Here is a 16,644-nt window from a genome sequence, read left to right on the forward strand (position 1 = left end):
TGTGTTACACTCAGTTGCCATTTCATTGTCGCCTGAAGTGTCAAATTTGAATCATTTATTACAGAGTACACTGCTATGTGTAAGTCCCTTTCCAGGATATATTTGTGAAAAGTATCAGATTTTTAACTTTCTTGTGCGATTTTGCCAATATTTAGTTCTACTTTCTGTCCTTTGCATTACAGAACTTTGTGACACACCTTTTGATCCACTGTCGTGTGCCTACAATAATACTGATTTGTAATATTTGTGTTTGTAGCCTACCAGAGACATTTAATGTGAGGTATAATTGGCTATCTTTTTATATTTCCTCTAGTATCATTGCGAATATTGTAAGTAGGCCACTTTATAAATCTAACAGTGAGCAGCCCCTGCTGGAATTTAATTAAATTACAGCAGGTGGTGCAAAATCAGAGGGAGAAACACAACGAGCCTGAATATGTGTTCACATACTGTTTGTGCCCTATTCTAATCATATGTTCCATTAAGGACAACTGAGGCTCATTGAGTAATACTTTGATGTAATTATTTTATTTAGACATCATCAACATCATCCATCAGACATCTGTGCAGAAGATATTTCCTTAACATATACAAATAACACAAGTATATTTTTAATGTAAGGTTTACAACTTTCTACATACACATTTCATGATTACAGAAGAAAGGTATCAGGCACATACAACAAGGTAAGAAAGCCAACAGTACTTCGAGTACTCAGCTTTAACTTCCATAATTGTGCAGTAATTTCTGTGCAATTTCAATATCTGTGACGTTTCAATAATATATAAATAACCAATCCTGTTCACACTGCATATATTCTGTTCAACATTTATTTGTGGTCTTTTTTATATTTCATCAAGTTTGTATTTTATTACTTATTCATTGATTTTTTTTTTATACACAAATGTGTCTGTTTTCACTCTCCCCTGTAGTTAATGCTGCAAATCTGTTTTAAGGATTATCTTATCTAATTCAATATAGATTAGTGTTCTTACCAGAGGACTAATGATTTATTTTGACTGGATGTTCCAACTAAACTATTTCCCCCTGTCACCTGTTTGCCCACCTGACAATGAATAGGAAATGAAAGGTCTGCTGCCAGTAAGTTACGCTGAAAAAAATTGCCAGTCGTTGTCTGTGAAGGTTCGGTGGCCTTTTGAAGCCCAAGACCATGTGTCTGTTCACAGTAAAAGCTTAAAGTGATTTTATATAGGCTTTTTTAGGGATTTAGAAATGCTGTGATGGTTGAATAATTTGGTCAGAGGTTGTTTTTTTTTCTGTGTTTTACTTTACACACCTCATGTAGGTGTTATCGTCGCATGGATCATTCTTAAAACTAGTATGCAGATTTGAGGACGTCAATATATCTCTGTACAAAAAGGGTTTATAGCTGTGGAAATTTTTGTTTATGTTACACTATTTGTGATTATGTTACACTATTGTGAATTTTTTTCTTGTGTGTTGAAATGTTGAATGGGACTGACATTTATCCAGGTACTTTCTTGTTTTCGCTCAGTGCATTTCTAAACAGCACAAATGCCACAAAGAAATGCTGGGCAATACAAACCCAGTAAAGCTGAAGCCTGTCTCCTCCCACATTGGAGCAGCGTGGTGGTTTTACAGCTCCGGAGGGGGCGAAGTCCCAGAGGGAGTGGTAACAGCAAAGCGAGGAAGACTTCGGCTTTGTCCCAGTGTTTACCACTGCTTCCTCAGAGTTCAACTTTCACCTCGAGCAATAAGGTAAGATCAAGAAAGACAAACGTTTAAACAACTCATATTGATGTTTATGCTATGTCTAGTGCCAAGCCACAGACAGTGTGCAAAGCAGGTAGAATATGAGGGTTATTTAGGAGGGAGTCATATTTGAATATGTTTGCATATTTGGAGGGCGTGTTTTGAATCGTACTTACATGTTACATTTAAGAGATGCAGGATGCACAGATGGATAGGAGCATGCATGTTAGTTTCAATGGACGTTGTCAGTCCTTGATTGAAACGGAGAGGGAGAAGCTGACTCATGACTGTGCCACTGGACTTTGGCCAGAGGGCAGCTATGAATTGTTTAAAGTAAATGATAAGGAAGTAGAGATTTTTCTAGCTGGAACAAAATATCATGTAATGCCTTCATTAACAACAGAGAACAAAACCATTGAAAAATTATTTGCCCTGTAATGTATATTTTATAAATTTTTTTTTTTTTAAAGGGGATTGATAATATTACCAAATCAAATTTTCCACAGTTAATACACATCTGTCTTAATCTCTCAGGTCATGGATTCTCCCATCATCCACCTGTCAGACGTGCAGTTTCAGTGTTGCATCTGTCAGGATGTTTTCTCGGAGCCAGTCTCCATCCCCTGTGGTCACAGCTTCTGCTTCACCTGCATCACGTCACAGTGGGACGGCAGCGTTGCCATCAGCTGTCCCAAATGTCAGACGGCCTTCGAGGGCCGTCCAGAGTTTTGTGAGAACTATTTCGCCAAGGAAATGTCTGAGCAGATTCGAGCAAGAAGGCAGAACGGCATCATGTCAACGGTGGGGAAAACCATACATTGTGATGTGTGCGTCGGGAAGCAAACAAAGGCCTTGAAGTCCTGCCTTGTGTGTTTGACCTCATATTGTGAGAGTCACCTGGAGCCCCACCTGAGAGTGGCCACCTTGAAGATTCACAAACTGATTGAACCTGTTGCACTGCTGGAGAACAGGATGTGTAAAAGTCACCGAAGGCTCCTAGAGCTGTACTGCAGGAGTGACCAGAGGTGTGTGTGCGTTCTTTGCACCGAGACCGACCACCGCTGTCATGACATCGTCCCAGTAGAGCGAGAGAGTCGGGAGAAGAAGGTGAGGCCCTGAACTCCTCATAGTCATTTTGATATTGGTCCATCACAGACTTTGGCTGTGTTTCTGACGGTGATTCCAGATTTAATTTTGATTCCTGTTGTTGTGATATTCAGGCTCAGATGAAAAGGAATGAGGTTGATGTTCAGCAGATGATCCAGGACAGGCTAGAGAAGGTGGAGGAGCTCAAACACTGTGTGGAGCTCAGCAAAGTGAGTTGACATCAGAGGATGGAACGGATTTATACAATGTTTTCATCAGGGCTGATATAGCAGCAGTTTAATTAGCCTAGCCATTTGTCCTTATTTATTGTCTGCAGGAAAACTCAGACAGGGACATCGAGGATAGTATGGAGCTCTTCTCTGTTCTGTTCCGTTTAATGAAAAGAAGCCAGGCTGAGCTGGTGGACGTGATCCAGAAGAAGCAGACGGCAGCAGAGCAGAGGGCGGCCAGGCTCATCACAGAGCTGGAGCTGGAAATCACTCAGCTGGAGAGGAGGAGAAGTGAGATGGAGCAGCTTTCTCACTCAGAGGACCACCTCCGTCTTCTGCAGGTCAGGAGTCAACTCACAGCCGTTTGATCAACGTTCGCCTGAAAACATTTTGGGAGAGATTAGAAGTTGAATTGGTGAAAGATAATTTGTCATAGTTTTGCTTTCAGTTCTTTCAGTTCTTCAGTATTTTTACACCAATGTGATACAGGGAGAAATATAGCAGAAAGCTGCAGAAACAGTTGGCAAATAGCAGCATGCAGTCAAACTAAAGGGCTGTTTTATTGGATCAATATTTCCTGTCATATTTCCCAGTCTAATCACTGGTTTAAAGCCAGTTCTTTCCTATTTGACTCATAATGTCAGAGGTTTCCGGCTCTGAGTCCTCCACACTCCACCAAATCCTGCTTCGACATCATTGTCCATTCACAAACATGTTTGGGGGATCTGAGGAGAGCTGTGGCCGACACTGAGGAGCACCTTCGTTTGGCTTTAAAAAAGCTTTCCATTCAAGGTCGGCCTTCATAGTTCCTCTTCGCAACAGCACCAAATCAGAATAAACAAATGTTTGTCTCATTTTGGCTGATATGTTCTTATTTACTTACAGAGCACCAGAAGATGCAGCAGTATGCAGGTACATTTTGACATGGACAGTAAAGCAAAGTCAGAGAGAATCTCAAACATATTTTGTTATCTGTCATTATTGCATTTCACAACAAAGCCAGTGTAATTAAGAATTCTTAAATGGAAAGTCAGGATGGACCTGCGTTCTTAACACAGTGAGAAGAACATGTAAACTGTGTATGTCTACAGCTGATGTTCACCTGGACCCTAGGACAGCCAACACTTGGCTGGTACTATCGCAGGATGGCAGACAGGTCTGGGATGGAGATGTTGAACAGAACCTGGTGGACATACCAGAGCGTTTTGACAAAGCACCATGTGTCCTTGCCTCTCAGGTAAATAAATTGGTTGTTTGGATATATCTCTCCCTGTAGGAACGTTATGTCTTTCTGTTTCACACTGCGAGATGACTTGAAACCCTCTTGCTATGCAGGGTTTCACCACAGGGAGGCACTACTGGGAGGTGGATGTTGGAGTTAAGACAGCGTGGGACTTGGGTGTAGCTCAGCAGTCAGTCAACAGGAAAGATGTGGTGACACTCTGCCCGGAGGACGGATACTGGACTGTTTGTCTGAGGAAGGGCAGCGAGTACCGGGCATGTGCAGAACAGGCAGAACTGCTGGTTGTCTCTGAGAGGCCACGGGTCATCGGCATGTTTTTGGATTACGAGGATGGAACGCTGTCATTTTATGATGCAGAGGCCCAGTCACACATCTATTCCTTTACACACATTAAATTCACAGACGTCATGTTTCCCTTTTTTAATCCAGAAATGAGTGACAGTGCCGACAACAAATCACCACTTATCATCCGTCCTGTCAGTGGAGTCAATGGAGGCCAGGATTTTCTGTTTTAAAATAAATCATAAAACTGTTTTGTGTCGTCTCACACATTTTTGCTTCCATTTCTTAAATCTTTTGTACAGAGATATGATAACTCATGCTCTTCATTGACATTTGATGTTTCATTAACATAAAGTACTACTATCACACGTGGTTCATACATATCCTATATCTATCTTCTCTCTATCCATCTAACAATAAAATTTAAAGTGTGCTATTGAATATGACCTCCAACTCCTTATTCATCTTCCCTTCGCTTGTGCTCTATTTAAAGGTTGAGCACACACCATTCAAATAATACCTATTTGTAGTTATTACAGGCCACAAGCTAGAACCTGACTGGTGCTAATCAGATTAGTGCAGAGACGAGATTATCCTCTGGGCAGATGGAGCACTGAGACAGACTTCAAGACAGAGTGTTGCGATAAGGAATTATGCCCACCAGTCTTAACTCACAGGTATGCATGCATGCACACACACATAAGATCACTGCAAGATATCAGTTAACACTGGTGTGAATTGCTGAACACATTTCCTCCAGGACGTGTGTCATTAAAGACGAGGCTAATAGGGGCTGTGAAAGAAGAAGGGAGGAAGGGATGAAGAGGGATTAAATCTGATATCATCCAAGCACAGGGCGGGGACACTACATGTAGAAGCAGATTACAATGGACACCAGGCTGGAGCAGGAACACAACACATTTCTTTACTGAAGGTAAACTACATTGGAGGGTCAACAAACAAGGGTAAGTCAAATGTTTAGTGAATGCAGGTTTCATTGTTGTTGTATATGGAGGGAAAAGCTAAAGACACAGCATAACTATCTATCAGAGAAGCCCAGGGGATTGTCACAATTTGCTGAAGATGTCATTAAAATGTATAGTCAAGATAATACTGTTGGGGATGATACATTTTCCAAAGTGAGCCCATTTCTTCTTTCTGGTCTACCAATAAACACAACGAATCAGCTACAGTTGATTTAAAAATCAAAAAAAGAGAAACACTGATTCCTACACTGGTTGCCTGTTCATTTTCATATAGATTTTAACATAATTCTTCTCCATCCACTTGGCAGTGTGCAACTTCTCCTGCATGGAGGTCAGGGAACCAGCAGTTGATATCAATGTGACAAATTTGCTGTGGTGACATTTGGAAGACTGGACCTCTCCGATTGGAGTCCCACTGGAGAGGCGTGATGTCACCTGTCATGGACGAGACGGCCGAGGATCTCCCAGTCAGAGATGTGGGGCTAACCAGGGGGGGGCTCATGCCAACTGTCCCAGGTTTGTGTGCAATGGTCTTTAAATGTGTTTAGTTTGGTAACAAATTATTCAATGTTCATCTTCCCTAAAGTATTCTTAACAATTTTATAATTTGGAGAATTTGTCAATATCATCCAGAAAAAGACTTTTGATGCAGATGTTCAAGCACAGAGCAACAGATCTGAGGTTAAACTGGGGTCAACTGGGCTGGGGGGATAAGATTAAGAATAGAGAGTAATGGTGAAAGTGGATTGAAGGACAAGGGGTCATTATTGAAGGTCTTAGAGAATTCTGCACAAGAAGTTCAGAAGTTTACATTTGTGTGCCTAATTGAAACTTTTGTAAATACCAGATTCTCTTCGTGATGTGAAACTGTGGAAGAAGCATCATGTTATGAAGACAAAAGGTAAAACCTCCTTACAAAACTCATCACATTTCAACTGATCTGCAATGGAAGGAAAACAAAAGAATCTTTCCTAGTAATAAAGGAATCTCTCTCTCTCTCCCTCTCTCTCAGACTCTCAACGCCTGTTTCGGTTTCCCAGAGAGCACCTGGAGGACCTGTGTCTGCGGCTGCAGGAGGAGAACAGTGTGCTGAGGCAACACACGCGTACACAGGAACAGAGGCTGCGCCGGTAACACACATTAAAACAGAAACATTAATACGCACCATAACTAGAATAGCACATCAATTTCAATCAAGCTGTGCCTTATTATACACACTCATAGTTATCAGTTTCCTAAATAGGTTTTAAAAAACTATCTCTCAATGTTAAAGAAAGAGAAAAATATTCCTGGATCTGCCCCCTGATCCGGTTCTGCACATAAATTGAATGATTTCTTCTGTTTTCAGCCTTTGACCAAGTGTCCTCAAAATCTGTTCAGTTGTTTTAGTGTAATCTTTGTTGCAAATTAATAAATAAACAGACACATGAAAACCTCATTAGTGGAGGTAATGACTTTAACGCCAGATATCTGGGGCATCTCATTTGTCAAGGATGCTCTTCTATGTCGCTGCACTAGAATGTGATTATAAGAGATAAATGATGAAGACAAGCGCACAAATGAGGCTGATGTAATTCCTCCTCCCGGTCCCAGGATGTCCACCAGACTAATGCGTCTCCGTCAGGGTCGTCCTGGGTCCACTGGTGTGAAGGAGAGAGACATGGAGGACACCATACAGGAGCTGGAAGCACATGTTGCTATGCTGGAGAGCCAGAAAGGGTTGCTACAGAACAAACTCAGCTTGGCTAAGCAGCACATTATGGACCTGGGGGGACGCACCCCATACAGGTTCAGCAAAGGTGGAGAAAAAAATAAGCACACACAAGCCTGACCATTGCCTCCTCCTCTATCGCTGACCTTCCTCTAGTGTCATCATCATCATCTTCTTTATTACAGGTAAAAATATGGAAGTGGAGGGCACAGTCAGGAGGGCGGCACAGACAGCCCCACCCCGCTATGGCCCCGTGATGGATGAAAGCAGGGCGGAGGTGGAGAGATTGTAAGTGTCAACAGAAAAAACCTTTATTCACAATTCTCAAGATTACATTCTCTGCTGAGGTCTGTATTAACATCCACCTGTGGATCATTTTAATAGCTACATACATTTCAGAAAGCGCAATTTCCCATATCACCAAAGTCCTGCCAAAGCCTCTCACTGTTTTACTTCTAACTACACACTTGTCAATTTAAATACAGAAAAAACAATCATCACTCTCACTCCCATGCTTCCACTTTGGCCTCATCAGCAACTCTCCCATCCAGCAGGTCCAGTGTGACAGAGCAGGTGAGGGTGGCCGAGATGGAGCTGACTGCCCAGTCCCTCAGAGACACACTGAGAGAGAAGGAGAAGATGATCGAGGGAACCGTGAAAGAGATGAGGATGCAGCAGGCCGACAGACACAGGTGCTAAAGAAATATAAAAAAATATAATAGGAATAAAAACGAATATATACAATGTAAACTAAATATCTACAGTTTGAGTATATGTATGTTGAAATGTACTACCTACAGTGTATTGTGTAACAACATTATAAATTAAATGTTACTTCATTATTGTCATGTGTTGTTTTTCTGTCAGAATAACTATCAGAGAGAACGTGGATCTGATTCGTCTCCAAAATCAGCTCTCAAACAAAAGCACTGCTCTGCGAGTTACACAGGAGAAGTTCAACGACCTGCAAGAAGTAAGATGGCCGTCCTGGCAGTCATTCATTGAGCACATTTGTCGTTTGTTCTTCAGTTATCAATTCAGTTGTTTTCTCTTTTCAGCACTTAATTTATTTCAACCTCAACAGATAATCGGTTTTATGTCTTTCTTTCCAGGCATATGAGAATCAGCTAGATGAGGTAAAAACCTTGCCACATACAAAAGATCAATGAATATTTTACAACATGGGCAAGGACTCAGAGTCGATGAATTACTGGTTATATTTATATTGAGTGTGTGATGTTTCCACCCCAGAGTCACAGGTCGCTGAGGGAAAGCCAGGGAGCTCTGCTGGAGAAAGTGGAGGAGCTGACAGAAGAGCTGAAGCAGGAGAAACAAAGAGCCCTGGACCTGCAGGGACAGTTTAACACAGCCAACCTGTCTCTACAGAACCTGGACAAGGTAATGCATCTGTATCTGTATCTGCATGTATCAATCGTAACAAGATGGAACAAAAAGGAGCTGAAGATCCTGTAACATCTTCAAAAGATTTTAACTCTTTTTTTTTCAGCTACAGGAGAGGATAACAGACCTGGAAGGGGAGAGGGACATGATAAAAGAAAACTATGACACTCTACTAGAGAGGTAAGAGTCTCTAAGATATAATGCACCACATTAATCAGAAGGCTGTTAGGATGAAACCTTTGTTTTTGGAAATTGAAATTAATATGCATGCGTATATATATATGAGCCTTCTGAAATGGTTTGGTTCGCTCTGACTGTAATGAATACTTGTCCGCACATTAGTACGACAATATCAACTCTGTACCAGTGATTTAAAGGGCAATATTCTCAATAGAGCATACAGCATGTATCTTCTCTTCCCTAGTACTTTGTCTGCCCAAAGCAACCACGATGGTCACGTGGAAGTGCGTAGCGTAGTGGACCACAACAGTGAGGACGTGGGGCCAAACGTGTGCAGGCTGGATATCCAGAGGCTGGAGGAGGCACTGGGAGCAGAGAGGGAGGAGAGAGGCAGACTGGAGCTGGAGAAAGAGAAACTGAGGCAAGAGATGAAGATGTTAGAAGAGCACAGAGAGCGGGACAGAGGTAGGAGTCTCAGTATGTTGCTGCAGCTTGATAAAACAAATCAATTAGGAGATAATCAATGGTAATTCACCATTGAGTATCAATTTTGACAGCATCTGAAACATCTGTCGTTTGCTACAAAAGCAAATTAAATCCCTGGAAAAGGCATATATCCTGTGATGTTTCCTTTTAGAGTTTTCAGTGATGACGGGAGACAAACGTGAGCATCTAGAACGGGAGCTTCTCCAGTACAGAGAGCAGGTCTCTGCTCTGCAGGACAGACTGGACTCTGTAACTAAGGTCAGAGATGATGAACTGAATAAATCACGCTGTTATACAACATCTGCTTCTTGTCGCTTTTCTGTGTGTTATCTTGACACAGTTCATCCTCTCTTCTAGGTGTTCGACTTGAGTGTCGAGGAACTCAGTGACACTCTTTTGCAGATCAAGGTTTGTCCTCCTCTTGTACCTCGCTGCTTGAAAAGACTGAACCAACTACTTTCAAATCTTGTGTAATGGTCTCCCTCCAATTACAGGCATTCAGGATGCAGCAGGAGAGCAGGGAGAGTCTGCATTTCCTCTGGGCTGATGGGAAGGTAGAGGATTTGCCCCGTGAAATGTTAAATATCCAGGCAATACATGCTGAGACTGTGCTGGAGCTACAGAAAACCAGGAACATGCTAATGCTGGAGCATCAAATCAGTAATGACCTGAAGGTACATACATACACACCAAAGTTAACATGAATATAATGCAAATGCAAACAAGACTGAAATGACTGTCAGCACTGACAGTTTTTTGATCTTTTGTTTCTAATTTTTCTCATCTCTATTTCAATCCCAAGGAAGAGTTAAACACAGTTGGCCAGAGAATGGAGAGAGAAAGGGAGGAAAGCAAGACTAGGATGGCAGCGAAAGACAAGCTTTTAGCAAAACGAGCCCTTCAGATCAACACTTTGCAAGGTATGGAAAACAGATCATCCCATATCATAAACTAAAGGAGCATTCACAGAGCACAACCTCTGCTAAGACCCAACAGTTCCCTGATGAAACCGCATTTAAATTCACCAGATCAGGATTTTTATTTGTCCTAAACATGCCCGATTTTCTTCCATAAAAATCCATGAATTATTCTTTTGGAAATCAACAAAAATGTTGAAAATCAACCTCAAAGAAGGTGAAAAACAAATCCCTGGATCCATCCCCTGATTGCGATCTGCTTCGAAATGTAATGGCATCTGCCCTGACCCATCATTGCACCAAATTTCATGATAATCTAGATTTTGTGTAATCCTGCCACTACTAATCGATAGAACAGAAACATAACCCCCTTGGCAGCGGTAAAAAAATAAAGGTTAGAATTAAGTACAATGAATGTCAGTTTGGATTTGTGTAGAAATCTGATTATAGTATGAAATTGCATTAGAGAAAAAAGTGAATTTATCAGCTCTTCTTTATTTTATCTTTGTCTTCTAAAGCCCAGTTGAAAGAGCTAGTATACAGCCCCAGGAACTATACACGGACCATACCAATGCAGTACACCTGGCCAGCTGGCGACCAGGAGGTGGAACAGCCCATTGAAGACGATATGGGTTTTTCTCAGCTGAGAGCAGGGGAGTCACTGCTAGAGATCCACCTTAAGGTGAAAACTCAGACCTTTTATCTGAACTAGATTATCTTTATCACGACTAATTCCACTCAGGTTTCCCAGGATGCTGATGTCTGCTGTTTTTGCACCTCCAGGCTGCCACTTACACACCTGCAGGGCAGCGGATTATGAGCAGGCTCAGCGTAGGAACGGGCATCAGCGAGGACATTGTGACCTTCTGCACCTACGGCCTCTTGGACTTTGAGGTGCACTCCACTCCCCTCGTGTCAGGCAGTCAGCCCAACTACGGCTTCACGTCGCGATACGCTCTGACAGCCCGCGATCTGGGCAGGCTGGGAGGTCAGGGGTCAAGGGTCAGAGTGGAGCTCCACCAGGCGATAGGAGGGGTCAAGTTTGTGACTCATGGAAGTGGGCAGATGTCGCTCATGGGCACCATGGAGAGGAGAGGGCAGCGTGTCAGTGGACGTTTCAATATCACAGGTAAGGAATTTTAGAAGATGTTCTTTACTTTAATATCCCACTTATTACCTGTGTTTGATCATCTTTTTAAATTACAGGCATCAACTCATGTCAAAACTGTTTATTTTCTCTATCTCTCTCTAAGGCTCTGAAGCTGAAATTGTGGGTGTGGTGGATTTCTGGGTGTGTCTGTTCCCTCCTGCGGAGCCCATTTGCATTGAAGTAGAGAAACCAGTTGAAAGAAGAACAGCAACACAGAGGAGTCCTGTGCATTACTCGTATGGCTGGCAAGAGACATGTTCCGAGGTAAGACAGAGAGGAACAGAGAGGGACACTTGCAAAGGGGAAATCTGACCTTAACCAAGTTTAAATAAAACAGTGACTTTGTGAGTCTCTGTTGGTCTATAACCTCATGGTGTCTAATACTCCACAAAATCACTGCTCTGACACATTTCGGGCAGGTATGGGACTGTGTTTCTGACATGATTGGTTAATTGTGACAGGAGATACATGACTACGGCGGAGGGATCCCCAATGAGTTGGTGGTGATGTTGGAGAGCTGCGTGGGCCTCAATGCGCGTTGGCCAGGACTATTTCCTGACGCCTACGTGACTTACAGGTTCTACGACCTGCCGCCTCACGTCTCTCAAACAGTCCAGTGCGCTGCTGACCCGGTGTTCAATGACACAACCAGCTACCCACTGGCAGTAACAGCTGATGTGTTGCACTACTTGAGGTACGATGAATATGTATTTGAATTGAAGTTACAACATATTACAACACACCAATTATTTTGATATTGTAGAACCCGTGTTTTAGTAATGTGCTAAAAAGATTGAACTTCACCTCTGCCCAGGTCCAGTAGTCTTTGGGTATATGTGTTTGATGACAGTGATGACCAAATGCCCCCAACTTATCTGGCCAAGACCCCAATCCCACTGCGAGCCCTGGCTACAGGCAGGGAAATCAGAGGTGAGGGAGACAAAAGAAGGAGAAATACTTACCGTTAAATGATTACTGTTTTCATCTCCTTGTTCTCTCTGCCCTGCCAGGTGACTATGTTCTGAGGGATCCAGCTGGGGGACCTCGGGGCATGGTCAGGATCATGATAAAATGGAAGTACCCCTTTCTGCCAACGGCAGACGACTCACTGGTTGAACAGGGAAGACAGAACAGAGCGACAGAAAGCACTGGGAGGGAGGAGAGGAGGAGAGAAGAGGAGGAGTCACAGAAGCCCATAGCCAAGCCCAGAGTGAAGGTCATTCTTTACTTTGCTTTGTCAAAATGTTTAGGAATTGCAATGCTCCCAGGAACTAGACATGAATCTTATTTAATTTGTTTAATTTATATATGAAGCGATAAAAAGCAATGAAATCTTGAATCCCAATACCAATCTGCAAGATGGCAGCGTTCATGTCTGGAATGTTTTGGCGTCATTGAAGGATGTTAATCTTTATATTAAGTCTATGGTAAATGCTAAAATGCGTGTTTAAATATACCCCAATTCACCAGCTTGAGGGTTGTTGTTTTTTTACTTTTGATCCAGACTCAGCCACTCACGGCAAGAGAAACCAAAGCAGTGCAAAAGGAGACAAAAACCTGGGTGAGATTCAAACACCTAAAAAGATTCAACTGCTGAGTGTTATTGTGATCATTTCGTTTGCTTGTATGTTCATCTGTTTGCAGCCTAAGCCTCCAGTTGTCAAACTGAAAAGCTCAAAGAACACACGACCTGAGCCAAACACCTCTGTGAAACCCCTGGACACTCGTCAGTCCACAGACAGGAAGAGATCCACCAAGAGGTCAACTGACCTTTACCAGGGCACATCTCATCTTACGCCTGAGTCAAAATCCTCTCATTTGCCATCTCGGACGTAAGTTATTTTTTTTTGTGTAACATTCTTATATAGAAGGGCAAATAAGTGAATAAGATCCCCATACAGCCAGCAGCTAAAAACAATGCAGCCTATATCAACCAATCAATATCATATGAACAAAGGTGGTATACCATCTGTAATTGTTCTTAGATGTGTTTCTGAATGAATTAGGATAAAATAATAAGAATATGTGGGAAAATGTATTTTTAGCTACTCAGAGGGAAGGTCTCCCAGGCGTTCACCTGCTACTCTGTCGAGGGAAAGCTCCGCCAGCAATGTCAGGACTCAGGTAGGAACTCACTGTCTCCTAAAAACACGTTTTTTTTCCTTGTAGTATAAATACCAGTTAACTAAGTGTTGTGAAAAGAGAATCAAGAGTGTGTGGGTTCATTTCTTTTTCTCAGGACCTCCTCTCTGTGGATCCGGTGTCAGAGGATGAAGAGGAGGGAAGGAGTGAGAGTGGTAACTATTCACATACAACCACCTGCTTTGAGTTTCTGTCAGTAATTTGAAACCAGAAGAGAAAACATCACATAGCAAATAATTTGACCTCGAAACTTTTACAAAATATAAAGATTCATCATACAAATGACCTATTCCAAATATATGAAGCTTTAATTTGTATCCCAGACAATGGAAATTAAAATGAAATTAATCTTTTGTTTTTTTTTCACGACAAAGCTGCTGCAGTAGACAGTGATGTCCCTCAGTCTTCAGAGTCAAGCTCCTCACAAAGCGACATGATCATCATTCCTCCTAAACGGAAAATAAGAAAGGTACATTTAACTCAGTGAGTGAGAGAAAATGAATTAACAAAGGAAGAATCTTAAGCTTTCTTATTATTGTTGTTTGTCCATCTTCAGATCCGTTGTAAGTTTGGTCAAAATGTATCATATAAATAGAGACACAAATATGAATATAAATGTGTCAGTCAGATGTTTTTGTTTCGTCTGCTTCCGATGAATTTATGAGCTGAATTTCTGTGCTTTTCAGAGAGAAAAGTTGAGAGTTGAGATCTTGTCCCTGACGTTTGAACCGTCCTCACATGTGGCACTGGACAAGTCGGTGCAGCGTGTGTACGTGGAATATAGGCTGCTGGGCGTCCCCATAGAGACGACAGAAACGCCTATGTCCCTCCGCAAACCCACAAAGGGAGAGGAGATTCACTACAACTTCACACGAGGTGAGAGCTGGTGATCTTTCCGTGTTTCTGTGCAGTTTTTCTTCTCCCCGCTCCTTTACAAAGCTCTGTCATGGTCTCTCTCAGTGATCTACGTGGACGGATCGCGGTCGGCTCCACTCAGACAGTATCTCTACACCATGCTGGAGGGCACTGACCCCAACCAGGGCAGGTAAAACCATCTGTTTGTTGTGTATCACTCATTACGTCTTCTCCTTTTACGTGTACAAACCAAATAACAGTAATTAATAATGTATGTCCGCCTGACTCGCGGCAGGTTAAAGTTCACAGTCGTCAGTGAGCCGATGGATGATGATGATGAGGAGGAGTGCGTGGATGTGGGACACGCGTCTCTCGACCTACAAGAGCTGCTGCTCACAGGAAATGATGTCCTTGAACAAGAGATTGACAGTAGGTATTGGTAGTGTGTGATAGGTTTCATACCCTGACCCCTCAGTACCTCTCTGACCTCCTCCACCCTTATACTCCATCCTGGAACCCAACCTGTGATCCAGTGGTATGGCCACTGCGTTCAGTGTGGCAGCCACCACCCTCTGAAGCTCTCCAAACAATTTGGATTATTTTACCAAATATTTTTATCCTCATTTCCTCACTCAAGGTTCTGGTGCATGCTCTTTCATATTCCTGTATTGATAATGTATAAAAACATGCTCTGTGTTTCTGTATCCTCCAGTCTTGAGTCTAGATGAAGACAAGGAGGTGATAGGAAATCTGAAAGTGTCTCTTGAAGCAGCAAAAGCTCTGACCGGGATATACCAGGAGTTTCACAAGGAAGATGAGACCAAGAAAGAAGACGAGACAGATGAAGAAGAAGAAGAAGAAGAAAAAGAAGAAGAGAAGAAGAAAGAAGAGGAGCAAGAGGAAGGGAAGAAAAAAGATCATATACAAGTGTTAGATTATGATGAGGACAGTGATTTCTAATGACAGTAAAAAAGTTGGTTTCTCTATGAAACTGTTTTGAGCGTGCGGAAGAGCAGACCTTTCCTTGTGTGTAGCAACAGCAATGAAATAAAGAATTTTCTTGAAAGTAATCTGAAGCTGTCCTTTTTCTTTTCTGTGATTTTACCATTAAATGAAGTTATTTCCATCTCCCAAATAATTTTGTACATCCTTATCATATAAATATCTTCTTGATAATATCTATATACATGATTGTATTAGAGGCGATCTTATGATAATGCAGTAACCTTGACCTTTGACCTCCAAATTCACAGTGAAAAGTGAATGTTTGGGACAGATGTCAAGAAATTCCAAATGGGTGTCATGGTCATATCATGTTCACAAGTAAACAATGTCCCCGCGGCCTTGTCCGTTGATGTCCAAGCACCCAATTTGAATTTGTCGGTCTTTAATTAAGTGCGAGTCGTTTGCACCAAATTGTTAGACATCCCTCTCAAGGCGTTTCTGAGCTGTCATATTCATAACACCACAAATGTCGAATGTAATGTCAAAGGAAATGTAAGGTCTCTGTGACCTCTGACCTCTGATTATCAAACTCGGTAATCTATTAGTCCGAGTGAGCACTTGAAGAAGGTCCCTCAATTTGTTCTTAAAATATAGAGGAGGTCATGTGAGCTTGACCTTCGACCCTCAACCACTCATAACTGATCAGTTCATCCTTGAGTCACAGTGACGGTTTATAGCCAAACTGGCACAATCATGGCCTCAGAGGCATGGTGATAGCGTACCGTATGACAGAGGCACGTTATGTTCCATCGAGCGGAATTTTAGGCTTTTGGTTCGTTCATTTCTTTCCAATCAGACCTGGCAACCCTGGCGGAGCGGCCTCTTGAGAACTGTGACATTTCCCACGGTCAGCGAAGGCGTCGTCTGATTGTGTGCACCTGTGTGTAACGGGATGATGGCGGAGTCGAAGAGAACTGTGAGTCACAAGTTTCTTCCATGATTTGTTTTAGCGACAAAGTGAAATGTTTTTTTTCCCATGATCTTTAACCTGCTCGACGATAAACAGCTGTAAAACCAGGAGCCTGTTGGCGAGGACACTGCAGGAGCTGAAACCCCAAACTTTCAGACGTTAGCTAGCTCGAAAAATTACAGCTAAATTATTTCTAAACAAGTAAATAGTGTATCTGTTAATTAAATCTGTTATTTGCCTCTTGAGTCAATAAACGTTTTCAACTGCTAATTCTCCTGGAGGAAGTTCATAAACATGCTAATGCTAACTGGGCAATGGACGTTTTA

The 16,644-nt window shown here is 42.2% G+C and overlaps 2 protein-coding genes across 2 annotated transcripts; both read left to right on the forward strand.

Moving 5' to 3' along the window:
- The first annotated feature begins 1,536 nt into the window (after positions 1-1,536).
- On the forward strand, positions 1,537-4,826 carry LOC133028804 (E3 ubiquitin-protein ligase TRIM39-like). The gene is made up of 8 exons (XM_061095839.1): positions 1,537-1,740; positions 2,269-2,841; positions 2,955-3,050; positions 3,158-3,391; positions 3,695-3,842; positions 3,936-3,962; positions 4,142-4,287; positions 4,386-4,826. Exons 1-8 carry the CDS (start codon positions 1,537-1,539, stop codon positions 4,806-4,808), a joined length of 1,851 nt encoding a protein of 616 aa, XP_060951822.1. The 3' UTR covers positions 4,809-4,826.
- Positions 4,827-5,989: 1,163 nt separating this feature from the next.
- Positions 5,990-15,431, forward strand: rpgrip1 (RPGR interacting protein 1). The gene is made up of 30 exons (XM_061066154.1): positions 5,990-6,077; positions 6,409-6,462; positions 6,574-6,691; positions 7,155-7,360; positions 7,458-7,560; positions 7,824-7,964; positions 8,140-8,245; positions 8,385-8,408; positions 8,524-8,670; positions 8,780-8,853; positions 9,098-9,318; positions 9,491-9,597; positions 9,697-9,747; positions 9,834-10,013; positions 10,142-10,259; positions 10,775-10,938; positions 11,040-11,385; positions 11,510-11,670; positions 11,868-12,100; positions 12,221-12,336; positions 12,417-12,622; positions 12,911-12,967; positions 13,051-13,238; positions 13,452-13,530; positions 13,646-13,703; positions 13,923-14,017; positions 14,235-14,424; positions 14,509-14,593; positions 14,699-14,832; positions 15,116-15,431. The coding sequence occupies exons 1-30, from the start codon at positions 5,990-5,992 to the stop codon at positions 15,361-15,363; spliced, it is 4,098 nt and encodes a 1,365-aa protein (XP_060922137.1). The 3' UTR covers positions 15,364-15,431.
- Positions 15,432-16,644: the final 1,213 nt, after the last annotated feature.

Source organism: Limanda limanda, chromosome 22, assembly GCF_963576545.1.
Source record: "Limanda limanda chromosome 22, fLimLim1.1, whole genome shotgun sequence".
In the NCBI taxonomy this organism is placed as follows: Eukaryota; Metazoa; Chordata; class Actinopteri; order Pleuronectiformes; family Pleuronectidae; genus Limanda; species Limanda limanda.

Excerpts from the sequence above, each read along its gene's own strand:
- rpgrip1 (XM_061066154.1), top strand. The coding sequence starts at position 5,990 with ATGTCACCTGTCATGGACGAGACGGCCGAGGATCTCCCAGTCAGAGAT. Across the intron at positions 9,319-9,490 it reads GCACAGAGAGCGGGACAGAG|AGTTTTCAGTGATGACGGGA; the intron begins GTAGGAGTCTCA and ends GTTTCCTTTTAG. Across the intron at positions 10,014-10,141 it reads AAATCAGTAATGACCTGAAG|GAAGAGTTAAACACAGTTGG; the intron begins GTACATACATAC and ends TTCAATCCCAAG.
- LOC133028804 (XM_061095839.1), top strand. The coding sequence starts at position 1,537 with ATGCCACAAAGAAATGCTGGGCAATACAAACCCAGTAAAGCTGAAGCC. Across the intron at positions 3,392-3,694 it reads ACCACCTCCGTCTTCTGCAG|AGGTTTCCGGCTCTGAGTCC; the intron begins GTCAGGAGTCAA and ends TCATAATGTCAG. Across the intron at positions 3,963-4,141 it reads GAAGATGCAGCAGTATGCAG|CTGATGTTCACCTGGACCCT; the intron begins GTACATTTTGAC and ends GTATGTCTACAG.